This window comes from Nyctereutes procyonoides, unplaced genomic scaffold, assembly GCF_905146905.1.
Source record: "Nyctereutes procyonoides isolate TBG_1078 unplaced genomic scaffold, NYPRO_anot_genome, whole genome shotgun sequence".
Taxonomy (NCBI): domain Eukaryota; kingdom Metazoa; phylum Chordata; class Mammalia; order Carnivora; family Canidae; genus Nyctereutes; species Nyctereutes procyonoides.
The window spans coordinates 37,857,661-37,881,569 of NW_026575139.1; the positions used below are offsets into that span (position 1 = coordinate 37,857,661).

At 37.7% G+C, this 23,909-nt stretch overlaps 1 protein-coding gene and 1 pseudogene across 1 annotated transcript in view; both read left to right on the forward strand.

Moving 5' to 3' along the window:
• The window catches only part of CCDC175 (coiled-coil domain containing 175), a 68,920-nt gene that overhangs the window by 9,653 nt on the left and 35,358 nt on the right, over positions 1–23,909 (forward strand). Inside the window, exons 5-13 of the mRNA XM_055303705.1 lie at positions 2,510–2,738; positions 4,470–4,592; positions 7,192–7,301; positions 11,063–11,144; positions 15,706–15,842; positions 18,018–18,128; positions 20,602–20,673; positions 21,736–21,871; positions 22,543–22,674. Coding sequence (XP_055159680.1) covers positions 2,510–2,738; positions 4,470–4,592; positions 7,192–7,301; positions 11,063–11,144; positions 15,706–15,842; positions 18,018–18,128; positions 20,602–20,673; positions 21,736–21,871; positions 22,543–22,674 — 1,132 coding nt within the window. The remainder of the gene's footprint in view (positions 1–2,509; positions 2,739–4,469; positions 4,593–7,191; positions 7,302–11,062; positions 11,145–15,705; positions 15,843–18,017; positions 18,129–20,601; positions 20,674–21,735; positions 21,872–22,542; positions 22,675–23,909) is intronic.
• On the forward strand, positions 13,235–13,737 carry LOC129496306 (PAT complex subunit Asterix-like; annotated as a pseudogene).

Sequence of the window (23,909 nt, forward strand, 5' to 3'; positions counted from 1 at the left end):
AGCTAATTTAGATTCTTAGAGACATTCAGCCCCAAACTACTGGAGGTCTGAGGACTGGATTGGTTCCCAGCAGGGAGTTTTAGATTTTATCTGTAATTAAATGAGATAATATATATAACTCCCTGTAGCTCAGGTTCTGACACCTGTTAGTTTCTTCCCTTTATTCCTGAGCTGTGTTGCCAGGACTTTACCCCATAGGCCTCATTTTCTCCATTTATAAAATGAGGATTACAAGTTTGAATTTATGCACTCATGGAGGAAGAGATACATTCTGGGGAAAAAAAAAACACAAAAAACTACAACAAAACCTTAGGAACAACTCTGCATTGTGAGCAAATCTAATGCTTAAATATCAGAATGTCAGTTTGTCAGAGGAAGAAATGTTGAAACAACCCCCATGAAAGAAAAAAAATCTTCTTGGGAAGTGAAAATGATTAGAAGAAGGTTGTTTAGTGCACATGATATCAAAACATCAGGAATTAGGTGGAGACCTCAGGGTCCAGGGGCCTTTCCCAAATTAGGCCCTCAGAACACCTGATCACATAAGCTTGAAAAGTCTAACCTCTGTTAGGGAGTCACAATGCAGATTTGTACGTGGTGCATGCTAGCCACAATCACCAGAGACTGCTGTGTGAACTAGACTACCAATTTCTAGACTGATAACAAGGAAGATAACATCCAGGCTGGAATAGTCTGGTCAGTTGGCCAGCACCACCACACCTCTGCAGACCAGTGATTCTCAAACTTGAGTATGCATCTGAATCACTTGGAGTGCCTGTTAAAACACAAATTACTGGAAGCCTCCCCTCCTACCCCAAATTTCTGATTTAGTAGGTCTAGGGGGTAGGAGTAAGAATTTGCTTTTCTAGCAAGTTGCCAGGTGATGCTAATGCTGCTGGTCCTGACCACACTTTGAGAATCACTGCTCTAGCGAAATCTTTCTGGATAAAGATTTATACATAAGGTAGGTTGCTTGATTAGCTGGCATCATCAAGCTATAATCTCATTGCATCCATTTTTCAAAGAAAGATGTATATCAAGATGCCAACAACATTCTCTGACAGTCCTCAAGAACTGCAAGCTCTTTGAATGGGTTTTCCTTAGGTCCCATGTCCAGTTTCTGAGTGTTCTCTTCTCAACCCTTCTCAATACACCTAGTTTTTTTTATTTGACTTGTTTTGATTTGCTCCACTGAGACTACTTGATCTTTAGGTTGACGTATTCTTAGAAGGCCTCTACTAGACCCACAAAGCACCCATTACCCGACCCTCTCTAGCTTGGGCTTTCTTTTCTTTTTTTTTAAAGATTTTATTTATTTATTCATGAAAGACACAGAGAGAGAGAGAGAGAGAGAGAGGCAGAGACACAGGCAGAGGGAGAAGCAGGCTCCATGCAGGGAGCCCAACATGGGACTCGATCCTGGGTCCCCAGGATCACACCCTGGGCTGAAGGCAGCACTAAACTGCTGAGCCACCTGGGCTGCCCTAGCTTGGGCTTTCTATCACACTTCTGTGGTAGAGCTGACTTCTGGAAAATAAACTTACCAACAATCTGTTTCCATTTTCCTGAGACTTTGCACACAATCTCACTGGATAACTTAAATCTTTAGCCCTGGGGATTAGAGAAAGGAAAAAGATCTTAACATTGCGGAAGATTTTAAAAAAGGAAAATACAGAAATGGCACTCATCGTCCTTCCTTCCAGTCTTGCATTGTTAGCTCTAGGGTAGATCTTCCTCAGATGGATATGGCTAGCAATGGATATGTGAAGTTAATGTCTCCTCTTGAACTCAGATTTGGCTGCAACTAAGGTAGGATAAAAGAGTTCAAATTAGGTTTCAAGCATCTTCTGAACAGTCAAGATAGATTTTACTCTCTCCTCCTTGACTCCTGCTTATCAGAGGAGAGCTGGCTTTCTCCTGGCCTTCCCTGCAAGGCAATGGCATCAGAAGGTGGCCGGAGGGGTGGTGAGATGTTTATCTTCCTTTGGCTTAATTGCATGTCTCAGGATAAGATAGTTATGGTAATGCTACCTATCAAATCATTTGGTCAGATTCCATTCACCTGTTCAAAACTGTTCTTGAATCACTGCATAATTTAAACCAAGATATCGAGTGGCGGGCACTGAGGTGGGCACTTGATGGGATGAGCACTGGGTGTTATTCTGTATGTTGGCAAATTGAACACCAATAAAAATAAATTTATTATTAAAAAAAATAAATTGAAGATAAAAGATGAAAAAAATAAATAAACCAAGATATCTCATGGAACAGGATGGGTGCGGTGAGGCAGGACACATGATATTTTTGCAGTGGTAAACAGTTGCAAGACTGACATTTGTCTTGTGTTTCCTTCTGTCCTCATCTCAACCAAATTTAAGTGATCACAAAAACAACTCTAAAATAAATATTTAAAATTTCCCCCTTTATGGTGTTCATCTCAGTAAACAGACTTTAAATTTCTTTCTTAAAAGCCATACTTATCATTACATGAACCATTCTTTTCTCCTAGTGAAGAGCAAGAGGAGCTGGCGAGGAAGCATGAAAAGTTAGTGCTGTCGCTCAACCACACGATGGAAGAGAAAGCTACTACCACTATTTACATCAATGAGACTTACACCAAAATAAACTCAGAGAGAAAAGAAATAGAATTGCAAATACAGTATCTCAAAGAAATACAGGAACAGTTGGAAAAAGAAAAAGCAGAACATTTGAAAAGAAAACAACAACTGAATCAACAGGTAAGTGGAATGATTTACTTTCTTAGAAAATTCAGAACCATATAGAATCTTGGGCATGAAATGGGAAGCAATTTATTCTCGAGGCTACAAGCATTCAGTGCAGTATCTTCTGTTAACAGTGGAATGGGAATAGAGCAGAGATGCAAGGACACTGGAGCTCCTTGTAGAAGACACTGTGTCATAGTATCTCAGGTCATGGGAAAAAATGTGAATGGCGGGATTTGCAACACTGGGGTGGCCCCTTGCTCATATGCAGCCCTATAGGGATAAGGAACTCATTTTCATGGCATCTCATTGCCTCTGACCATTCTGAGGCCATGTCTCTTTGGACATGACCAGGGAGTTCCATCCTGCAGGAGCCTTCCAATTCCTGCTAAATGAATCCGAGCGGAGCAGCCTACAGAAAATTGTACTTTGAGACTAACAATTTTTGGAGGGTCGAATGGGAATAACTACTGCATTTTGATGTCTGCTAGAGTACGGTAATTAAAATTCATCATCAGAGTTGCTTGTGATGGTTCCTCTTTGCTCAGCTTCAGCTACCCCAGGAAAGGCGAGCTGCCTCCATAGGAAGTGTTCCCAGAGGGCTTTCCTTCTCCCCCAGGTGTGATGGCCTAGCTCAAGATGAGGATTCCTATTGGGTCCCTGCTGCTGCCCTCTCCGTGATGGGAATGGGCATAACTAACGCAGAAAATTGGCTAGGGCTCACTATCTATGTGGCAACCACCAGCATTCACTGAAGGCACATGGTAGGCTGGAGATCAGCCTGTTAATTTCCTTTCTTTCCTATGAGAAAGGGGAAATGATTACAGCTGTCAGAGTCTTCCAATTGTAAGCTCTCCCCTAACACAAAGCAAAATATCTTTTGCTAATATTGTGCTGTGACTGCAAGACCTTGGGAGAAGTCTTTGGCCAAAGAATGAACACAGAATCCTAATTTTCAACAAAATTTATCAATCACAAAGTTCCACTCACATGCAACCATGTCTTGGTGCTGAGATACTCGACAATGGTCATGTTCATTCATAAGATGCTTGGGTTCAATGGCTTTCACAGAAAGCCACCCAAATGTACGTTTTCATAACTCTTTAATACAGAGTTGAATATGCTTTCTCTGGCCTTACTACTCAGTTATTTTGTTCTTGATCATTCATTTGGCCAAATGCATTGATGTGTTTGAATTTGATAAGAGGATGACTCACTTCATTGGGTCTGACAAGTTATCAGAACATGTTTAATCTTGGCAGAATGTTAAATTGTCCAAGATTGTGAGCTGCCCAGTCTTCAGTGATTTTATTTACTCTGTTTTTAGTCTGTTTTCTTTCCTGTCAAAAAAAAAAGTGATTTTTGATGTCCAGATTATTCATCATTTTTTTAAAATTTCCCTGATCTTAGTAGCATATTGTAAATCTAGTAGCTGTTGCAGTGGTGCTTTACCGGGAAATTGCTACAACAGCAGTTGCTTTTAGAATTTGCTATTAATGATCATTGTTTTATTGCTCTTGTAAATTTACTATTTCAGTATTTATAATTACAGTTCCTTATAGTTCACTATTTTTCCTGTGATGCTACAAAACAAGCAAACCCTGTTTGGGGGTGAGGGATTGTGTTTTTGTTGTTGATAGACTGACTGTGGTATACTTAGATTACATATGAATTAAGCTGACAAAATAAAAAGATTTCCTAAACTTTGTTTTTCTCATAAGTTTTTTGATTGGTTTATCACTACAGATTGAGGAATATAAAAAATTCTGTGAACTTAAGAGAAAGGAGACTTATAAAAAGAAGAAAGAATTGGATTCATTAAAAGTTAAAGTGTCAAAAATGAAGGAAACAGTTACGACCACCACAGTGGTAAGAGTAAAGGATGTGTTTTCAAGCCTGTCAGGGGCACCTAGATATACACTGCCTTAAATATAACCAATGGCAGGTACTTTTAAAGGAGCTAATTTTAATTCATCTTCAGGCCATTCTTAGAGAATGTTTTTGACATGTTAACATTTTCTGACACTTTGTTTAAAGTGTTATAATGCAACTGTGTTTTCATCATTGGGAATATGGTCAGAGGGACGAAGTTTGAAATGCCTTAGGTACAGATTGCATTCAATGGACCAAAATACTATAAAAATGAATTTTTAAAATGCACTCAGAACTGACCAAATGCATTCAGAACCATATGTAATATCTCCATGAGATTGCTTTCTTATACCAAAATGAATAACCAGAGGCAAATTCCTTATTTCCGAATGTGTGATAATAAAACAGTTTAGGCTCTTCAATTATATTGGCTACAGGAGCATTGATATGGAAAGGGGACTATTTGTTTGAATCAGCAAATACTTCAGAGCTCTGTGCTTCTATTTTTTAAAATTGATAGCATTGATTGAAAGCCAGCACTCATAAATATTTTGTGAGGATTATCCTTATTTCAAAGATAAGAAAAGGGAAGCTTACAGAGTTGACTTTAGTAGGAGAGGTTAATGATAATACCATTTCTGTATTAATTAGAACAGAAACACCTATTAATCCTCTATCACAATGAGTTGAATTAACGAATCTTTAGTATATTCTGTCTGTATTGAGAATTACATGTAAAACTATATGGGGCAACAGTCATCATGTTTCTTACCAGAAACATCACACTTCTTATCAGAATATTCAGTGAATTCCATTATACATTTTAAAAGGCAGTTCTGATCATCCTAGTTACAGCATGTCTATTATATCCCGTTACAGAACATGAGCAGAATCAAAATTTTTACTCAATATGTGCCTTTAGAAAGATCATTATCTGCTTTTTAAATATCTGTATAGTAAGGAGGCTCAAAGAACATAGGAGTTTTATCACATAAACTTTATCTACTGGCTTAAATTCATATCTCTAGTTTGGGCCTCATAAATCAGAAGTCAGGTACGCCACCAACCCAGCTTGGGAAGATACCGTATATATTCCTTAACCTGTAATGCAGAGATCTCTAAGACCAAAGCACACAAGGCTGGAAGGTGACAGGGATACACTCACCTCCAGTGTCCTCGCCACCTCCCACAAGCCAACCTGACCACCGCATCCCTTACCAGTGGACAATAGTGTTTATTTACTTTTTAACAATTTTTTTAAAAAAATTTTATTTACTTATTCATGAGAGACACAGAGAGGCACAGACATAGGCAGAGAGAGAGAGAGAAGCAGGCTCCCTGCAGTCAGGATCACGCCCTGGGGCTGTAGGCAGGTGCTCAACTGCTGAGCCACCAGGCGTTCCATCCCAACAATAGTGTTTAAAGCAGGAACTCGAAGGTCACAGAGACCTGGGGTTCAGTTTTTTAACTCTACCAACCTGAAGTTTCCTCACTCATAAAATGGGGTAATCATATTGCCTATTTCAAAGGGCTGGAGCTCAAATGAGGTCATACCAGTAAGGCTTTTAGCTGAGCGCTAACTCTGAAACTAGTTATGACCCAGAAGTGGAGGCATGTGGGTGCTTTCAAGGAAGAAATAGTTGGGGGGAGCTTTCAGCCACCTGTCTCACCTAATAAGAGCACCTTGGTGCCTCCCCACAGGTGTTTCTCTGGCTCCACATTGATGTGCAGGATTAGATAGCATCGCACAATCTGCCTGTGGTGACTCCATGCCAGGGAGTGGAGGAATTTGCTCAGCTCTCTCTTCCCTCCATTCTCCCTCACAGCTGAAATGCAGACCCAGGGCTCTATAAGTAGGTTTGCCTCCCCTCCTTTTTTTTTTTTCTTAAGTAAGCTCCATGCCCAGCATGGAGCCCAACATAGGGCTTGAACTCATGACCCTGAGATCAAAACCTGAGCTGAGATCAAGAGCCAGAAGCTTTAACCAGCTGAGCTACCCAGGAGCCTGTGCCTTCCTTCCCTTCTCTTTATTCTAAAACTGCATTGTAAAAATATGTTTCATTATGAATTTTCTCCATTTATACTTCATTATTTTAAATCACGCTGACATTTTATCACAGTACCCAACTGTTGCATTTCCAAAATACTGATTAAATATTTAGAAAAATTCTCTCCAACACTATCATATTTCTCAAGGTAATTTGTTTTTACTTTTTTATAATACTTTTATTTTATAATACTTCTATTATCCTAGAATATTTTGAAGATGATTATGAAAATACAGTGTTTAGATTTTTTTAAAAATGTAGCCAAAATGAATTCATGTCTTGAAAGTTGTTTATAGTTTTCACATTCTTGCTCCTATATTTGATTGTGCTCTCCCCAAAATTTTGGTGTTCTTTCTGATGATTTCAGGATCATTTCTACCCAGGTTTGTGTTATGAAGAAACAATTTTAGTGATTACATTTTATTTTAGCTAAAGGATATTTCAATGTAAAAGTTGAATGGGTAATACATGAATATTTAGTGAATCAAACACTGTCATGAATAATTTGGTGACCATTGAATGCCATAATTATGTTGAATTTTCAATAGGTTCTTAGTGATCACAATTTAGAGATAGCACAACTACAAGAATCAATAAGACTTTGGGAACAAGAGGTCGAAGAATTGAAGAAATCCTGTAAGATACTGGAGGATAAAATGTAAGTTTGATACTTTATTTTTACTGCAGCATTTCTAGATGTTCTATTTCTTTCATTTAAAAAAAGTCTTTAATATTAGATGAAAACAATATTCTCTTAATTTACTAAAAGTTGTGATTGTCAGCTTTATAAAACCATCTCTTTATTTGGAAATTAACCAGTCTTTCAGATGATCAAGAGAAAAAAAAATTGAGGATGAGACAGTCATGGTAGGCAAGGGAGGGACTCTTGGAATGAATTATTCTCACTTCAGTTGCTGATTCCCTACAAACACATATGCCACCAGGGGAAGGCATTAGTGGGACCTCCCCTAGGGCTCACCTACCCTTGTTCTGACAGTTGTTCTTAGTCAAGGGAGACTTACAGAACTTATCGAGAAAATACAAGGAAGTTTCATGGCAAAACTTTTACCCATGGGACTGGAACCTTAAACTTGAGGAAATCTCTCCATCCCAAAGCACACAGTCTCTGCTTCATTGTGGGGACCATGTTTCATTTTGTCTTTATCTACATATAATGTTCTATCCTTGATGAGCCCATGGCTAAACATGGCCATTCCAAACACTCTGAGTTTACCTGTCTCAGGTCTACCTATCTTTAGAGATTGACCCACAGACTTCTCCCAGAAGAATTCCCAGATTTCTCATCAGAATGTGTTTGGCCCAGCTCTGACCAGTAAACGAGGTCTTGTAGTACAAATATGGCTTCCAGGCCTACCGTCAGGTTCTGATGACAGCTTAAAAGACAAATTTTGGACTTGACTAGATTCTCCAAAAGGCAAGTAACTTCATATGTGGAATCTTGTTATAATATGGCTTATTCCTACATAGGATTAAATGTATTGTGATTAAAATTATATCTTTTAAAAAGCACTTGCACAATACAGTGCTGTTCTACCATCATCCTGCCATAAAATAAGAAAGAAGTCTTTATACTTAGTACCAGATTTATAAGTATAAAAGCTCAAGTAATACTACAATTAAAACTCAGAATAAAAAAATCTTTTTCTTTGAAAGTGATTCAACAGTTTTAGTTCATACATATTTTAAAGAAACACTAGCGAATAATCATGAAGGAAGATATCGATTAGCTCTTAAATTATTTCTAGGAGTTATGATTAAAAACCTTGCTACATTAATGAAGTTTTATTTAAAAGCAGTCTTCATGTTAGCTAATTTTAAATACATATTCAAGAAAGCAGGATTCACTGATCTATTTTTAATGGCACGTCTTTTTTTTTTCTTTTCTTTTCTTTTTTTTTTTTTTAATCCCAGCTCTTCAAGAGTTTTCATTCATATGGAATCTCCCTGAGGAAAATTGCACTCAATTAATTTGGTGATTGAAATTTTAGTTTACCCTTGCCTTGTTATTAATAAAAGTATACTTTTTCCTCTTTCTTACCAAGCAAATTAAAGAAAATTCTTACACTAAAGAAAATTTTAGGGATCCCTGGGTGGCGCAGCGGTTTGGCGCCTGCCTTTGGCCCAGGGCGCGATCCTGGAGACCCAGGATCGAATCCCACATCGGGCTCCTGGTGCATGGAGCCTGCTTCTCCCTCTGCCTATGTCTCTGCCTCTCTCTCTCTCTCTCTGTGTGTGTAACTATCATAAATAAATAAAAATTATTAAAAAAAAAAAAAAAGAAAATTTTATTTTCTCTTTTAGTTCATTTTCTTTATCTATGGAGGTGGGAAAAGTCACATAAATCTTGGTTGGTAGATTTGAAGAGTCACACAGTGTTGTTTTATAATTGTCTACAAGATTTTTTAAGAATAAATTATATAAGAAACTAAAATAATTTGCACACGTTCATCTTCCTATTTCTCCATAACTTTCATCTTTCTTCCATGAACCTTTTAATTTGCAAGCTTGTTAACATATTTTGAGGTCTAAATATCGAGGAAAAACAAGTCACTCAACCATGAATTTACATTCTTTATTTGGACAGTTAAGAGTACCTCAAATGTTCCATGAGTCCACAGGAGGCATTGATAGTCTAAACCTTATTCATTATTATTATTGATGTCCAACATGATGTGTTTGCATAATAAAGGCAGATGTTGCCTACCTTTCTAAATGGGTATGGCCTCTCTTTGCCATTCAGCTGGTTTTCAGGACATAGGAAACGGGGGGTTGGAAGCTAAATCTTATAGATAAATAACATCCAATTGGTGACCCAAAGCATATACTTGCCATTGCAATGCAGAAGGCTATGAAAATTACAGATGCTTGTTGAAATGATTCCAAAATTGCCATGATTGCCAATGACTTTCATCCTGCCAAACTTTAATGATCTAGTCTATTTCTTAAACTTCTTGAATTCCTAATGGAATGTAACACATTTCCACTTTCTTGAAATACTTTATTCACGTGGCCTTCCAGACATCATATTCTCTTATGTCACTCATTATACTTCTCCTTCTCAGGATCCTTTATTTGTCCTAATTCTTTCTGACTCTAAATTTTAGAGTTCCTAGCCCTTCTCTATTCACATCCTCCATATATTATTTCATCCAGTCTTACAGCTTTATATACCTTCTGTACCCCAGTGACTCCCAAATTTATATATCCAGTACTGCATAGTAAATGCATGTACTCTGCAGCTTATTTGTTCTCTCCGTTTGGAGGATATCTGTTAGATATCTCAAATATAACATGTCCTAAACAGAACTCTTAACTTCCCATTTTATTTAAACAGTTCTTCCCTCAGTCTTCCATCTTGTCATTTACCTAGTTACTCCAGCTGAAAACCTGGGAGTCATCTACCATTCCTATTTTCCTCACTCCCTAACCCTAATCCAACTAATCAACTAACCTAGCCCTAACTCAACTCAATTCCAGCCAATTCCAGCCAAACCCCAAAGTATGTCTTGTTGCCTTTATCTTCAGAATATATCCGGAATCCAGTGTTTTCATATTACCTCCACCACTACAACATTAGTCTGAGCCAATATTCTCTCTTCTGGACCACTGCCATAGCTTTCTAAATAGTCTGTCTTCCTGTACTGTTGTCATTTTCTGCTAAGTAGCCAGTGTCATCTTTACAGGATGGAAATCAGTTCATCTCTCTTCTTTGGTTAAAATAAAATCTTCCCCTGGTTCTCTTTACAATAAAACCTAAACTTCTACTTTGTCCTGAAGACCCTACATGATCTACTCTGTCTACTTCTCCAGGCTTCTCATAATCCTCTCCTCATCAAGTATATAAAACTTGTTCCTGCCTGAGAATATTATCACTGACTGTACCTTCTACATGGAAAGTTCTTTCTTCTGATCTTTATTTCTCTGGCTTCTCAATCATTCAGTTCTTCACAAGTCATCTTAAGAGGCCTTCGCTTACCACCTATCTGAATTTCAGGATTTCTCTATCCTTGACCCTACTTTGTATTCTTTAGAGAACTTAACACTATCTGAAAATAAAATAAAGCACTTAAAACTATCTGAAATTTATTATTTTTTTATGACTTGCTTATATTCTGATTACTTCACTAGAGTGAAATTTCCATGAGGGTAGGGACTTTGCCTGCACTATATCTCTATTACCTATAATACCTGCAGGGTACAGGCATTGAATAATTGCTTTTTAATGAATAAATAAAGTATTAATTCATCAAAAGAGTAAAATCTTTTACTTATTTTAATGAACATATCAATAAGAATGTTGCACAGGAAGTTGGGGACTGGAAGTTTCTGGTGTCATAAGTAAATGTGACTTTGCTGGAAAACATGACCTAATGTTAATCTGATTTCCTTTGACCATAGACAATTTTTTATAAGTACCAAAGAAAAACTGGAAGAGTCATCTGGTTTTGAAAAAGGTGAACTTTTACAAAAGATAACACAGGTAGGAAGATGGAAATTCTGACTTTTAGATTATAATTCATTTTTAGTTAATATTTTAAATATATTTGAGAAATGTAAAACCTTCCCAAAGTAGATTTTTCATGATTCAGTAATAATCATGATCATTCACAGTAATTGATTTAAAGATTTTATCCCCTCCCAAAGTATTTTAAATATGTGAAAGACTGGGCTGCCTGGGTGGCTCAGTCAGTTAAGTGTCTGCCTTCAGCTCAGGTCATGATCCCAGGGTCCTGGGATCGAGCCTCACATCAGGCTTCCTGCTCAGTGGGAAGCCTGCTTCTCCCTCTCCCTCTGCCCATGCTCTCTCTCACTATCTCAAATAAATAAATATTTTTAAAAAATATGTGAAAAAGCAAATGTTATCTATGTGAAGATGAATCACTTGTTTGGTAACTTGTCATATAGTTGTGGTTATTTTACATTAGAAATATGTAGACCAATGGATATTTTTCATGTGAATTATCATTTTTTAATGATGGGACCTTCTTTTTGTTGTGGTACCTGTAAAGCCTATCAACCCATACTATACTTAGTGATGTAGTGAAATATTTGAGTCAGATTTAGCCTCTGAAAGAATTCTCTGGACACTTTGAATCTTAGGTTGAAAGAAATATAAGTACGTAATTATGGTGTAAACCAACGTTTATTCACAAGGTATTCAGTAAAGCATTCATTATTATAGTTGAAAAAGTAGAGGAGAGATACAATTAACGTCCAACAAAAGGGTCTTAGTTAAATAAGTAACAGCTCATGCTATTGTTATTGCGTGACAAATAGAATATAAAACAGTACAAGGCAGATCTCTCCCAGAAGAGTGATTTGAGCCAATTAAATTATTTCCATTTTTGGTTATAAGTTAATAGCATTAGGGATGGCTTCTCTCCAGATTAGATCTATTCTGATTCTTTCAGTTGTAAAGATACTGAAAGACAGAAACTAGACAGGGTTGTTTGGTTGCTTGGCTGGCTGGTTTTTTAAAGTTGTCTTTCATTCTCAAGACAAAGGATTTCTTTTTACTTTCCATTTATTACCTATTGTAGGAGCTGCTAGGTAGGCTTTAGGCAGGCTTCAAATGATAACTCCATGGTTTATAACCCCTTGACTGACTGGAAAATCCAGGACCCCTACACTGGCATGGCTTATTTGCCCAAAGGGGCAAATGCAAAGGAGGATTTCCCCTTAATCCATAGCCTTCATCCAAATTCTATGAGTGACTGCTTCAAAAAGATTGGGTCTTTGACCCATTTATTATTCCACTGGACTCTTGGTGGCAGCCAATCTTAATTCTCATGAAGTGTAAGAGGCAAGTTCAGTAACGACATGAAATTCTATTGTAACTTTATTTTTATCTTTTTATTAAGATAATCTTTTTTATTATAAATATTACACATTTACAGAACAGTACATACACTGTAAATGTGTAATCTTTATGTATATATCTATCTTTTGATGGATGTAATTTATTAGTTGTAATGAATCCAGTTTATCGATCTTTTCCTTTTTGGTTTTTATGTTTTATGTCATGAATATACTCTTCTTTCACAATCTTCTAGATGTTTTATTGTTTGACCTTTCAAATTTAGGACTACAAGCCATCTGGAATCTGTGTGTGCATATTTGTGTGTGTGTGTGTGTGTGTGTGTGTGTGTACACTGAGAGATGGTGGTGAAGATTCATATTTTTCCATAAGGTTGTCCAGTTAATTATCACCACTTAATGAAAAGATTGTCTTTACCTGTTACTATATTGTAATGGCATGTTTGTCATAAATCAAGTGTAGACCATAAATACATCATAAATATGTGTGTAGATCTGTGGACTCTCTATTATGTTCCTTTGGACTCATCTCTCCTCACGTTAAACCAGACTTAATTAGCAGCTTTAACAATAGCCTTTGTAGTTAGTAGTATAAACCCAACTTTGTTCTTCAAGATTGCTTCTACTGTTCTTGGCCCTTTGAATTTCTATCAGTCTGTCAAGTCGTGCCAAAGAACCTGTTTGCATTTTTGATTGGGGTTGCATTATATCTATAGAAAAGTATGGGGAGCTCCGACATGCCATGTCCACTAACATGTCGACCCGCGAAGGCCGAACAAAGTGCTCAGGTACAAGCCCCCACCGAGTGAGTGTATCCCGGCCTTGGACGACCCAACGCCGGACTACATGAACCTGCTCGGCATGATCTTCAGCATGTGTGACCTCATGCTCAAGCTGAAATGGTGCGCGTGGGTGGCCGTCTACTGCTCCTTCATAAGCTTTGCCAACTCCCTGAGTTCTGAGGACACTTAACCAATGATGATGAGTAGCTTCATGCTGTCCATCTCTGCTGTGGTCATGTCATATCTGCAGAACCCTCAGCCCATGACACCCCCCTGGTGATGTCAGCCTAGGACTTCTCTCTACACCTTCTCCCAGGCCTGGCCCCTGGCTGCTCAGCCTCCACCCTCAGCTGTTGTCCTGGGCTCCCCTGAATGAGGTAGTCTCCCAGCTTGCAGCTGGATGGAGGGAACCTGACCCTTTCCCTGGGATTCTACTTCTGCTGGGCAGAGGGGAATACCTTAGGCCTACCTCCTGCCTGCCTTCCCCACCCTGCCTGCTGCTGGGGGAGATGCTGTCTATGTTTCTACTTGTATCTACTCATCTTTTTTTGTTGTTGTTGAAACCAGTTAATAAAATTTGCATTCTGAAAAAAAAAAGTATGGGGAAAATGTCACATTCTTACAATATCGAGGCTTCCAATCCATGAACATGGTGTACCTCATTTCCTTAGGTCTTCTTTGTTCCCTTTAATTAGTTCTGTTTCACTATGATATGTCCATGTTTTCTTTTTTATTTCTTCTGGATGGGATTCACTGGGCATCTTAAATTCATGAATTTCTTACTTTTATAAGTTGTACAAAATTCTTAGTGATTATCTATTCACATATTTCACTCTTTTTCCTCTTCTTCTGAAATTCCCGATTATATGTGTATATGTTATTTGTAGCAATATACATTTCCTCTACGTATTTTACCCTCTTTCCTGTGTTTTCTACCTTTTGTCTCTCCCTGCTGTATTCTGGGCAGAATGGTCTTGTTTCAGCTCTTAAATTTTGGTTATTGCGTTTTTTAATTGGTAACTTTCAAATTTGCTTTGTAATTCTTCACTGTTTTTAGTTCCTCACTGTAATTTTCAAGTATGTCTAATATTTCTTCGATTATAGTAAGCACAGTATTTATATAGTTCAGTGTCTAATTCCATTCACTCTTGGTTGTTTTAATAGGTTTGTTTCTGCAGTCTGTTGTTTCTGTCAATTTTTGTTCATGTTGTCTTATTTCCTTCTGTTCCTGGTAGAAAACCATACACCAGACATGTATTTTAAAAAAATGTTTATAGAAGCAATTTGAAGCTGAGGATGATCAATCAGATCTTCCTCAGGAATAGACTTTCATTCACTTCCATCAGATGGCTGAGGTGTTATCCATCCCAAACCACCTTCATGCACCTTTAGGTTCCCTGGTGATAGAAATCAGCCTGGACCATGGCTTGTTAGCTTCCAACATACACTTCTCCAGAGTGTGAAGCTTTTTGGGATCCTAGACGAAAGTGTTGGAACGTTTATCAGATTCAATACCTGGATGAGCTTTAAGTATTGATTTCTGTCCCTCTTATTAGGTAAGAGAACTAAAATCTTGTTTCCAAATGGTTTCTTCCATATCAGTAAATGTCCTCAGAGTGAAAGGAGTTTTCAGTGCTAGATTTACTACTATGGATTCTCAATTTCTTTTAGAATTCTTCATTATTTTTTTAGTTATCCATAACTTCTAAGTTATTTTTCTTTATCCAGCTATTTTAGCAATCCTCAGCCAGTGTGTTATTTTGATTACTCAGCCTATCACTTGTACTAAACCTAATCTCATTTGAAGCAATTCAATAGAGATATCTTAAGTACAAAGTTCACTAATAAGTACTATTTTTATCCTTGAATAGAAATATTTAATGGGAGGCAGCCATAGTTTTGAGCCAGAGCTCCTGTTGGTGTTATAGTTTCTTTTCCCTAGGGTAGGGCATAACAGATCCTGCAGAATGATCTCAGTTTATTTATTGATATCAATTATTATTTCTTTTTTTAATATTTTATTTATTTATTTGAGAGAGTGAGAGATAGAAACATAGCAAGAGAGAGCACAAGTATGGGGGGAGGGAGGATGGGGAGTGGGAACCCAATGTGGGGCTCGATTCCAGAACCCCAGGATCATGACCTGAGCTGAGGGTAGATGCTTAACTGAGCCACCCATGTGCCCCCCCAATTCTTATTTCAATATGAATTTTTACTCTGTGGTTTCTGCATCTGTGTTTACTACCTTTCTACACTTTTGCCATAATTTATAGAAGAGGTCCCAAAAGGCAAATTGCATATTTGATATAGAATTAAATCCCTTAATATTTATGGTAAAGTCATACTGTGCTAGGTAATATACCCAGTGCTCTAGAGTTGCCCACATGACTGATTCCCATCCAAGGAAATGTGAAGCAAGTCCTCTACTTTGTTTTTTTCTAGATGGCTGAAAAACTACACAAAAATCGTTTAGAGAACAAAGATCTACAGGGGAAACTGCATACTCTTACCAGACAATATAAGATTGTCTTAAGTGAGGAGGATAAACTTTTTATGCAGAAACAGAAAATTTACGAGGAGTATGTTTCTATCCATGATCTGTACATGAATCGACATGTTGTAGCTATGGGGTGCTTTCCCTGACATCAAAATGGTGACTCTATGCTTAAGCATATCCTAGTTTTCAAATATGTTGACAACAGTGAAGTATTATTTCCCCCAAATAAATAGACATACTCCTATTCTGCCTCTATATATACTGGGTAATGCTTTCCTCCTACAGATCAGATCAAATCCATAAATACCACGTGCATTATATTTACTCATAAATCAGATTCTTGAAAAAAAATAATCCTGCTTCTACCCCATTAACTGTCTAGGGAAACTGTGAGATCCACCTTCATCAGAAACTGGCTCTGCACCTCTATTCCCCATCTCAGAGAACGCTTTGGTTGACACAATCCCCTAACCCAGAGACTGGAAAATCATTCAAGGAAATTCCTATCTTTTACTACTCATCGGACTCTATGCAAAAGCCAAGGCTTGTCAATGCTTGTCAATTCCACCTCCCAGATATTTCTCAGATATATCCCATTTTCCTCTCCAACTCCATTCTTGTCACCTCTTTCAGCTTCCTTGCTCTGGCTTGTCCCTCAAAAGTTCTTCCCACTTTCTGCTTTACCACCCTTCATTTGTTCCTCTCCCTTCCACCAGAATGATCCTTCTGAAACATCCCCTCTGATGCCATTCTGTTCCATCAGACACTGCACTGTAATCAGCGGGGCACAAATCTCTCTGCCCCTCTCAACTATGAACCATTGTTTTGCCTTATTCCATGCTATATTCCCTCGTACATTGCTTAGCAGGCAGTGGGCATTCACCAATATTTTGTTAATGAGTACAGAATAACATCTTGGAAGCATGAATTATAGAAATGATTCATTCCTACACACAAAGTTAGACCACAGGGAAGTGTAATTACAGTGTCCAGGCTCACTGTTGTGAAAATGAGTTTACAGTCAGTGCAGCATTTGAGCTGCAGAGAGTTGCTGTGATCATAGTATCTCATGCAATTGCACAGTCTACTGAGAATCTGTTGTTAGTAGTTATTTAGACAGAAATTTTCCTCAGATCAATATTAAGTGACCAGTTTTAATCATAAAATGTGCTGATGACAAATCAGTGTAACACTAAACCATTTACTATCATTAATGATTTTTGTCATCAGCCTGGGCTGCCATAACTAAACACTAACTAATCAGTGGTTTAAATAATAGACATTGATTTCTCAGTTCCAGAAGCTGGGTGTTTGAGATTAGGGTGCCTGCATGGTCAGATTCTGGTAAGAGCCCCTTCTCCTGGTTTGCACATGGCTGCCTTCTTGCATTTTTTTCATGGTAGAGAGGGAGAGAACAAGCTCTCTGGTGTGTCTTCTTATGAGGGGCCTCCTCATCATGACCTCATCTAAACAAGCGACCTGATAACTTGGCAAAAGCCCCCTCCTCAAATACCATCACACTGGCTATTAGGGCTTCAACATTATGAATTTGTGAATGACACAATTCAGTCCATCGCAATTTTGAAGATGTTTATATAAAGTACTTTCTGTTATAGGAGTGTTCCTATCAATGTCTGGAAAATGTGACCCCGAACAAAACTGTACACTTGTCATTATTCTCTCTGTAAACTGGAGACAAAATATAACCACTTTTTATAAAATGCCTCACACACTGCTTAAGCACTTTACATCTCATTTAATCCTTATACCTGGTGACATATAGGCATTGTGATCCCTATTTTATGAATGGAGAAACTGAGGCTCATCCCCAGGCAGAGTTTCTTTTTGAGATCACACTGTTAGAAAGAGGTAAGCCAGTATTTAAATTTGGTCTGATGGACTCCTTCACTTTTTACAAAAGAACACGTTGAATCGATAAATGCATGAAAAGAGACACCCCACACACACACTCTGAGGGATGGAGTGCTATAGATCTCTTCTTGTGGTTTTATGGTTGCTATTAAAATTAATGCTCTTTCCATGGTGTGGAGATTTTCGTAAGTTTATATTGAGCCACCACCAACAAAAAGATTTTGTTTCTATTTTTACTAATTTGTTTGGTAAATAGTTTGAGTTGAACTTTCCAACCTATTTTCTACATTCTTATTTGCGATTATATATCCTTTCTTGTTGAGGAGTGAAAAATGATGATTTTACCCTTCAACATATGATAACTTTGTTTTTTTTTTCATGGTAGAAATCAGAAACAACTGACATTTATTACTCAGAAAGAAAACTTCCTGTCACAAAGAAAAGTAGACGTCAAAAATATGGAAGAAGGACTTGTCACGCTCCATGATCTTCTTCAGTATGTTTACTGTCTTTGAAACTTTTCATCTTCAGCTTCTCTGCATTTATTTTTTAATATATGGTAACAATAGATCTGACAATGTCTGATATCCTATAGGAAAGGAGGCTTTCAATTCGCAGTCTCTCTTTTACAGTCTAGGGGAGTCATTATCATTGAATCTACTGTTGAAAGGAGAGGCAGGTCCTGAGTTCCATACAAGCTGCTGGACATGAGAAGTGGGCCCAGTAGGATTCTACTAACAAGAATGTGCCCAAACATTATCATACCCCTACGGTGTTCATTTTGGCCATTCTAAATCACCTTGATCTTTAATTTTAATTTTTCTGCTTAAAAACGTAATGCTTGCACCTGATTTTAAAATTCAAATATAGAAATGTGTAACTTAGAAGAGTAAAAGTTACCCTAATCTCCATCTTTCTCCTCCCTGAGATCTCACTGTTAACACTCTGCTATGCATGCTTTTCATATAGCAGTGTGCTTGTACATCCAAAAATGGGATTGTACTTTTCTATAACTGGTATTTTTCCACTTACATTCGGGTAACTTACACAATATTATATTTCAATGATATCTTAATAAAAAGCTGGAAAAGACATTTGGGAAAATGATAAAATAAATATGGTAAATGATAACATTTGGAGAAGTTGGTGAAAGGTATACATGGGAATCCCTTGTATTAATTTTTATACTTATCTGTTGATTTTAAAACTATTTCAGAAGAAGACAAAATTTCTATATATGGGACCTCCTTCCTTATTCTTTCTTGAACTGTATAATATTTCTCTATTATGCTATGTTTTATTTAACCAGTGCCCTACTGATGGACTTTTGTTTTTGAGGGTTTTTTTATTTAAAGATTTTACTTTTTTATTCATGAGATACACACAGGAAGAGGCAGAGACATCGGCAGAGGGAGGGGTTAGGCTCCCTGCAGGGAGCCTGATGCAAGACTTGATCCCAGGACCTCGGGATCATGCCCTGAGCTGAAGGGAGACGCTCAACCACTGAGCCACCCAGGCATCCCTGTTTTTGAGTTTTCTAAACTATAAGCACTTTTAAAAGTTCACATCCTTTAACATATATATCTCTGTCTAGCTATACAACTATTTCTATATAATAAAGTCCTAAAAGTTGGATTGCTGGATCAAAGGGGTTTTGCATAGTTTTTGTTTTTATAATTTGAAGATATTCTATTATTTGAATATAGGGCAGTGGGGTAACTAGCTTATAGAACTAATATAGGTGGTGTTGAAATTTGACCTGTACAAAAGAAATCTAGAACATAGCAGGATGTGTGGGTTGCATGTCCTTTGCACTGTGAAATAACATATTTAAACATCTATGTCTCATGTTGGTTTCAGAAGGGAAATTATGAACTCTTCCCTGTAAAAGAGCAGGAAAATAGAATTGGTTTGAATAGGGGTCTTATATTCCACAAGAATAGTGCAGATTTCCATAACCAACTATTGTGTCATCATTGCTCTGGTCACCAGGAAGCTCAGAGCCAAATCTGTGACCCAGTATTGGTTTCCATTTAGGACTTTTATATTATTGTTGCATTATTTTAGATTAGTTCAACTCCTTTGTGGATTACACTAAATATATAAATAAAATCAATGAGGTTGGGGCAAATTGTGAAGATTCTTACAGTTCCAGGGGAGGGTAATAGATTCATGGAGGTAAGAAATCAAGAGCCCACACTATGATTCAAGCAGAGGAAAAACCATGAACACAATTATGTTTCTAGTTTCACAGCCTTACCTATTCTGTTTCAGTTACAAATATTTCTATTTTTCAAAAGACGTGAAGTCACATTTTACTTTTCTGCACCTGAAGCACTTAATAGGAAAAAGGGAATAAAAATAATCAACGCTTTTAATACCTGTGTTAGACTCCTCATGTTTCTATCCATCTTAGATTCACAAGGAAATCTCCCATCCTTAATTACTACCTACCCCTAGTACAAAAATTGATACTGGCTTTTGCAAATTATACATTGCATCAAATCAGGACTCAATCTAGAATCCAAAGTTCCTCACCAGCCCCGTATAACTGTTATTCCTTTCCTTTGTGTCCACTGTCCACAGCAAGTCTTTATTGGCCATAAGAGTCTTGATTTGCTTCTCCTTTTCTGTGTCTTTGCAAATGCCCTTTCCATATTCCGGCAATTCATGTTCCTCCCTCTGTTAAACATTAACCTCCAATAACCCCTTCTCAGCTACCTCTCCAGAATCCATGCTTCCTTTCCCTTAGGTATCCACCGCAGTACTTGCAAAATCAGTTTGCACTTGTACAAGACCATAATTGTCTTTCTCTGAGTCTAGCACTACCTTTAGTTGTTTCACTAGGCTTGGTTTGTCTCCCAATTAGATGGTAGTCTTACTGTGCACAAGAGTAATACATAAAGTCTGTTATATATTCTGCTGGCTTCCACAAATGCAAAACCCAATGTATATTTTCTTGTTTTTAGAGCAACAAAGGCAGTGTATCGGAAACAAATAAAAATCCTGAATGATAACCTGGAAAGAGAAAATCAGAGATGGTAAAGAAAAAAACCATTTATGTTATGAGTAGTATATGTTTATCTTAATGAACAGTGCTCCAAAGTAAGGAGGAAACCAGAGTACTTCTTGCTTGCTAGAGTCCAAGGAAATTTGTTTCCTAAATTAAATTAGGTCAATTGCCTCAGATCTAGATGTGTTTGTTATTTTGATTTTGGGGCATGAACAGAACCAAAGTTTTCCATTTCATTTGATCAAACTCACCAGAGTGAAATGGCCAAGATTTGTGCAGTGCCCCTTGCTCACCAGGCTTCTGTGTGGTCCAGTATGGGAGGTGGTGTGTGGTGACAGAGGAACATGGATAAGCAAACAGGCTCTGAAGACGGGCTCTCTGGTCACCCTGTCTCTTCCTAGCTCTGTGACGGAGGCTACATTATTTAACAACCTCTCTGCTCCCATTCCTGTAAAGTGGCCAATGATGGTAGCATCCACCCGGTGAGGTCACCATGAGTGGTAAATGAGATGATCTCCATAAAGTATTGAGATGACTCCCTGGTACCTAGGAAGTATTTGCAAAAACTTAGCTGTATTTTATTGTTGTCATTAATCTCATGTATAAGACTCCAATTGCACATTTTTACCCTCCTCCAATGTAGCTTTTTTATATTGCAGTGGAAAGAAAAATTTGAGAAATCCCTCAAGGGATTTGAAATCCCTTATTAGCACTCTGGGTAATTTAGGTAATTTCACTACAATTTCCACCTGGGTCTCTTCTCTTGGCCTTCTGCCCCTGAACCTTCTCCATTTCTATTGTTTACCTAAAAGAGGTGAGCTGCCACATGTGGTTTGTCCACTGTCCTATTGGACATACAGACACCCCCACGACTGCGAAGCAGCTGGTGAAGACAGACAGCATGGACACAGTTAATATTTTGGCTTATTTTATGCAATGTTCCTCATGGGACCATATGCATGGTCTGCATCACCAATAGCACAAACAGATTTGTATAATCATAGTAATATTTGTTTGCTTTGAATTGCTTCATCTTTTCAGTAAATTGTTATGTCAATTTAATGATGATTCTTTGTGTTCTAACTTCTAGTATTATAACTCAATGGAAAGTAGCTTGTTTGCGAAAAAAGCATGCACGTTGGAAAAATAAGCTAATCTCTGAGATAGGAGAAATTGTAGAGAAAACACAGATTGTGGAACTCAGACACTCTGAATTATTACAAGAGGTAAAGGAACTCCAGGGACTTAATAGTATATTATTACTCCCTATTAGCATGGACTTAAAATTATTACTGCATATCAGTGATTCCCTTTCAATATTTAATTATAGCTTATCTTATTAAAAGAGATTTTCCTTTCTGGTGACTGATGTTTAGAGTGAATTATTTAACTTTCTTAAGAAATGTATCTATTTTTTGTGTAGTAACTGTAGGGATTTGGCAAACAAAGTAGCACTTCTCTCTAGAAGATGCTTTTGAAATACACAACTAGAAACTTATTTGATGTTAACTTTTAAGGAAACATTCTCTTAAAAAAAAAAGAGAGAGAGAGACCAGACATCATTTATTTAATTCCAGTATTGGCCCACTGCCCACCCTTGGGCCCCCACCACTGCCATTCCTTATCTCCTCATGTAGATTAACAATATTATTTAGGGGAGTGGAAGATGAAAAAAAAATAAAGATATTGTTTGGTGAATAAATTAACCTTTGCAGGAGGGGGAAAAAAAAGAAAGAAATTCCCTCTATGAAATAATAGAACCTAACATTGGAGCCAAGTCTCATGCAAAGAGATATTAACTCTTGGCTCTTGGAAAATGTAAGGCTGGCTGATCAAGGAAAAGGACAGATCTTCAGGTTTGATTTTATTTTGTTTGTTTTTTTTTTTTTCTAATCAGACTGGTTTAAGAGAAAAAGAAATCACTGAATTTTTGGCAGAGATTGAAAGGGTTACATGTGAATTAAAACAAGAGGAGGAGGAATTTATTGTCAAAGAAAAAAAGTTAATTGAAGAGTTGAACAAGTATGAGGTAAGTTTTATTTTACATCTAAGAATAATTTTAGATGGTTATATTGGGGGTGGAGGATAGTTCATGATATTCTAAACAGTTAAATATAAAATCTTCCAGTGTGAACAAGGCTACAATTTCATTATGACTCTTGTTTTTTTTTTCTTGAAAAAAAAAAAAGAGCAAGAAAAGAAAAAAAAAATTTCAGTAAGAAAAGAAAATCAGATGCTCTGAGTTACGTAGAAATGCTGGCAGAGTCTGTGGGGGCAGGTGGAGCATTTCAGGGAGCTATTCCGAGCTGGCCCAGGAGTGGCTGGAGGAAGCAGCAAAGGGCAAGGAAGGCAAGTGAGACTAAACTCAGAAATCCTCATGAAAGAGAAGGCATCCTACTGAATTGGGAGCTGCTAGGAGCTGGCCTGGCATGGAATAGAGCATGGGTGCTGGGGAAGGTAGAGAGAAAAGGCACCGAAAGGACCCAGGGGGCCCTGAGGAGGCGAGTCTCCGGAAACACAACAAAAAGCACAGCTTTTCAAGGTGATGGAGTTACCTTGAAAGGTAAAGGGCTGTTACTTGGAGACAGAGGGGCCTTATTTGAGGACAATTGTCCCATGTGATAAGGCAGCAGGGAGTCCTCACATTTCAGAGTTGAGATCTTGCCCTGGGCTCAGCCCATGCCTCTTTGCACAACCACCATGGAATCCTACAGAAACTGTCCTCAGGTACCTGGTCCTAGAGGAGCCAGTTCTTTCCTAATACAAATAACACAAAAGGAGCAGCTGTGTCCTCCACACAAAAATACTATGAGAAAAATAAGTGAAAGGGGGAACAGAACTTTCCAACAACCGAAGAACAGTCAGAAAGATGGTGCTGGAACACATGAAATCTGTGATGAAATGTTCCTCTGTAAATTAAAAAAAAATAATAATTTTGTAGACATGCCAAGGAAGCAACATAGAAGTCTAGGAACTTAGAGAAGAGGTGTCCGAAGGCAATGACCAGAAATAAGAAGAGGTGAAACAGAAACCCACACAGCTCAGGGAACAAACAAGGGGGAAAAAGCTTTGCCCAGATTCAGACAAATGAGAAGCAGAAGGGAGAAAAGTCAGGGTGGGAAGCGTTTCTCAGTCAGTTGCTGTCTGTCTGGGCACCTAGCATTCAAGATACTGAAAAATATACACAAAAAAAAAGACAACAAAACTCTGCCCTTCTGGTGCTCTCATCCTAGTGGGGGGAGATTGGAAAGAAACAAGCAAAAC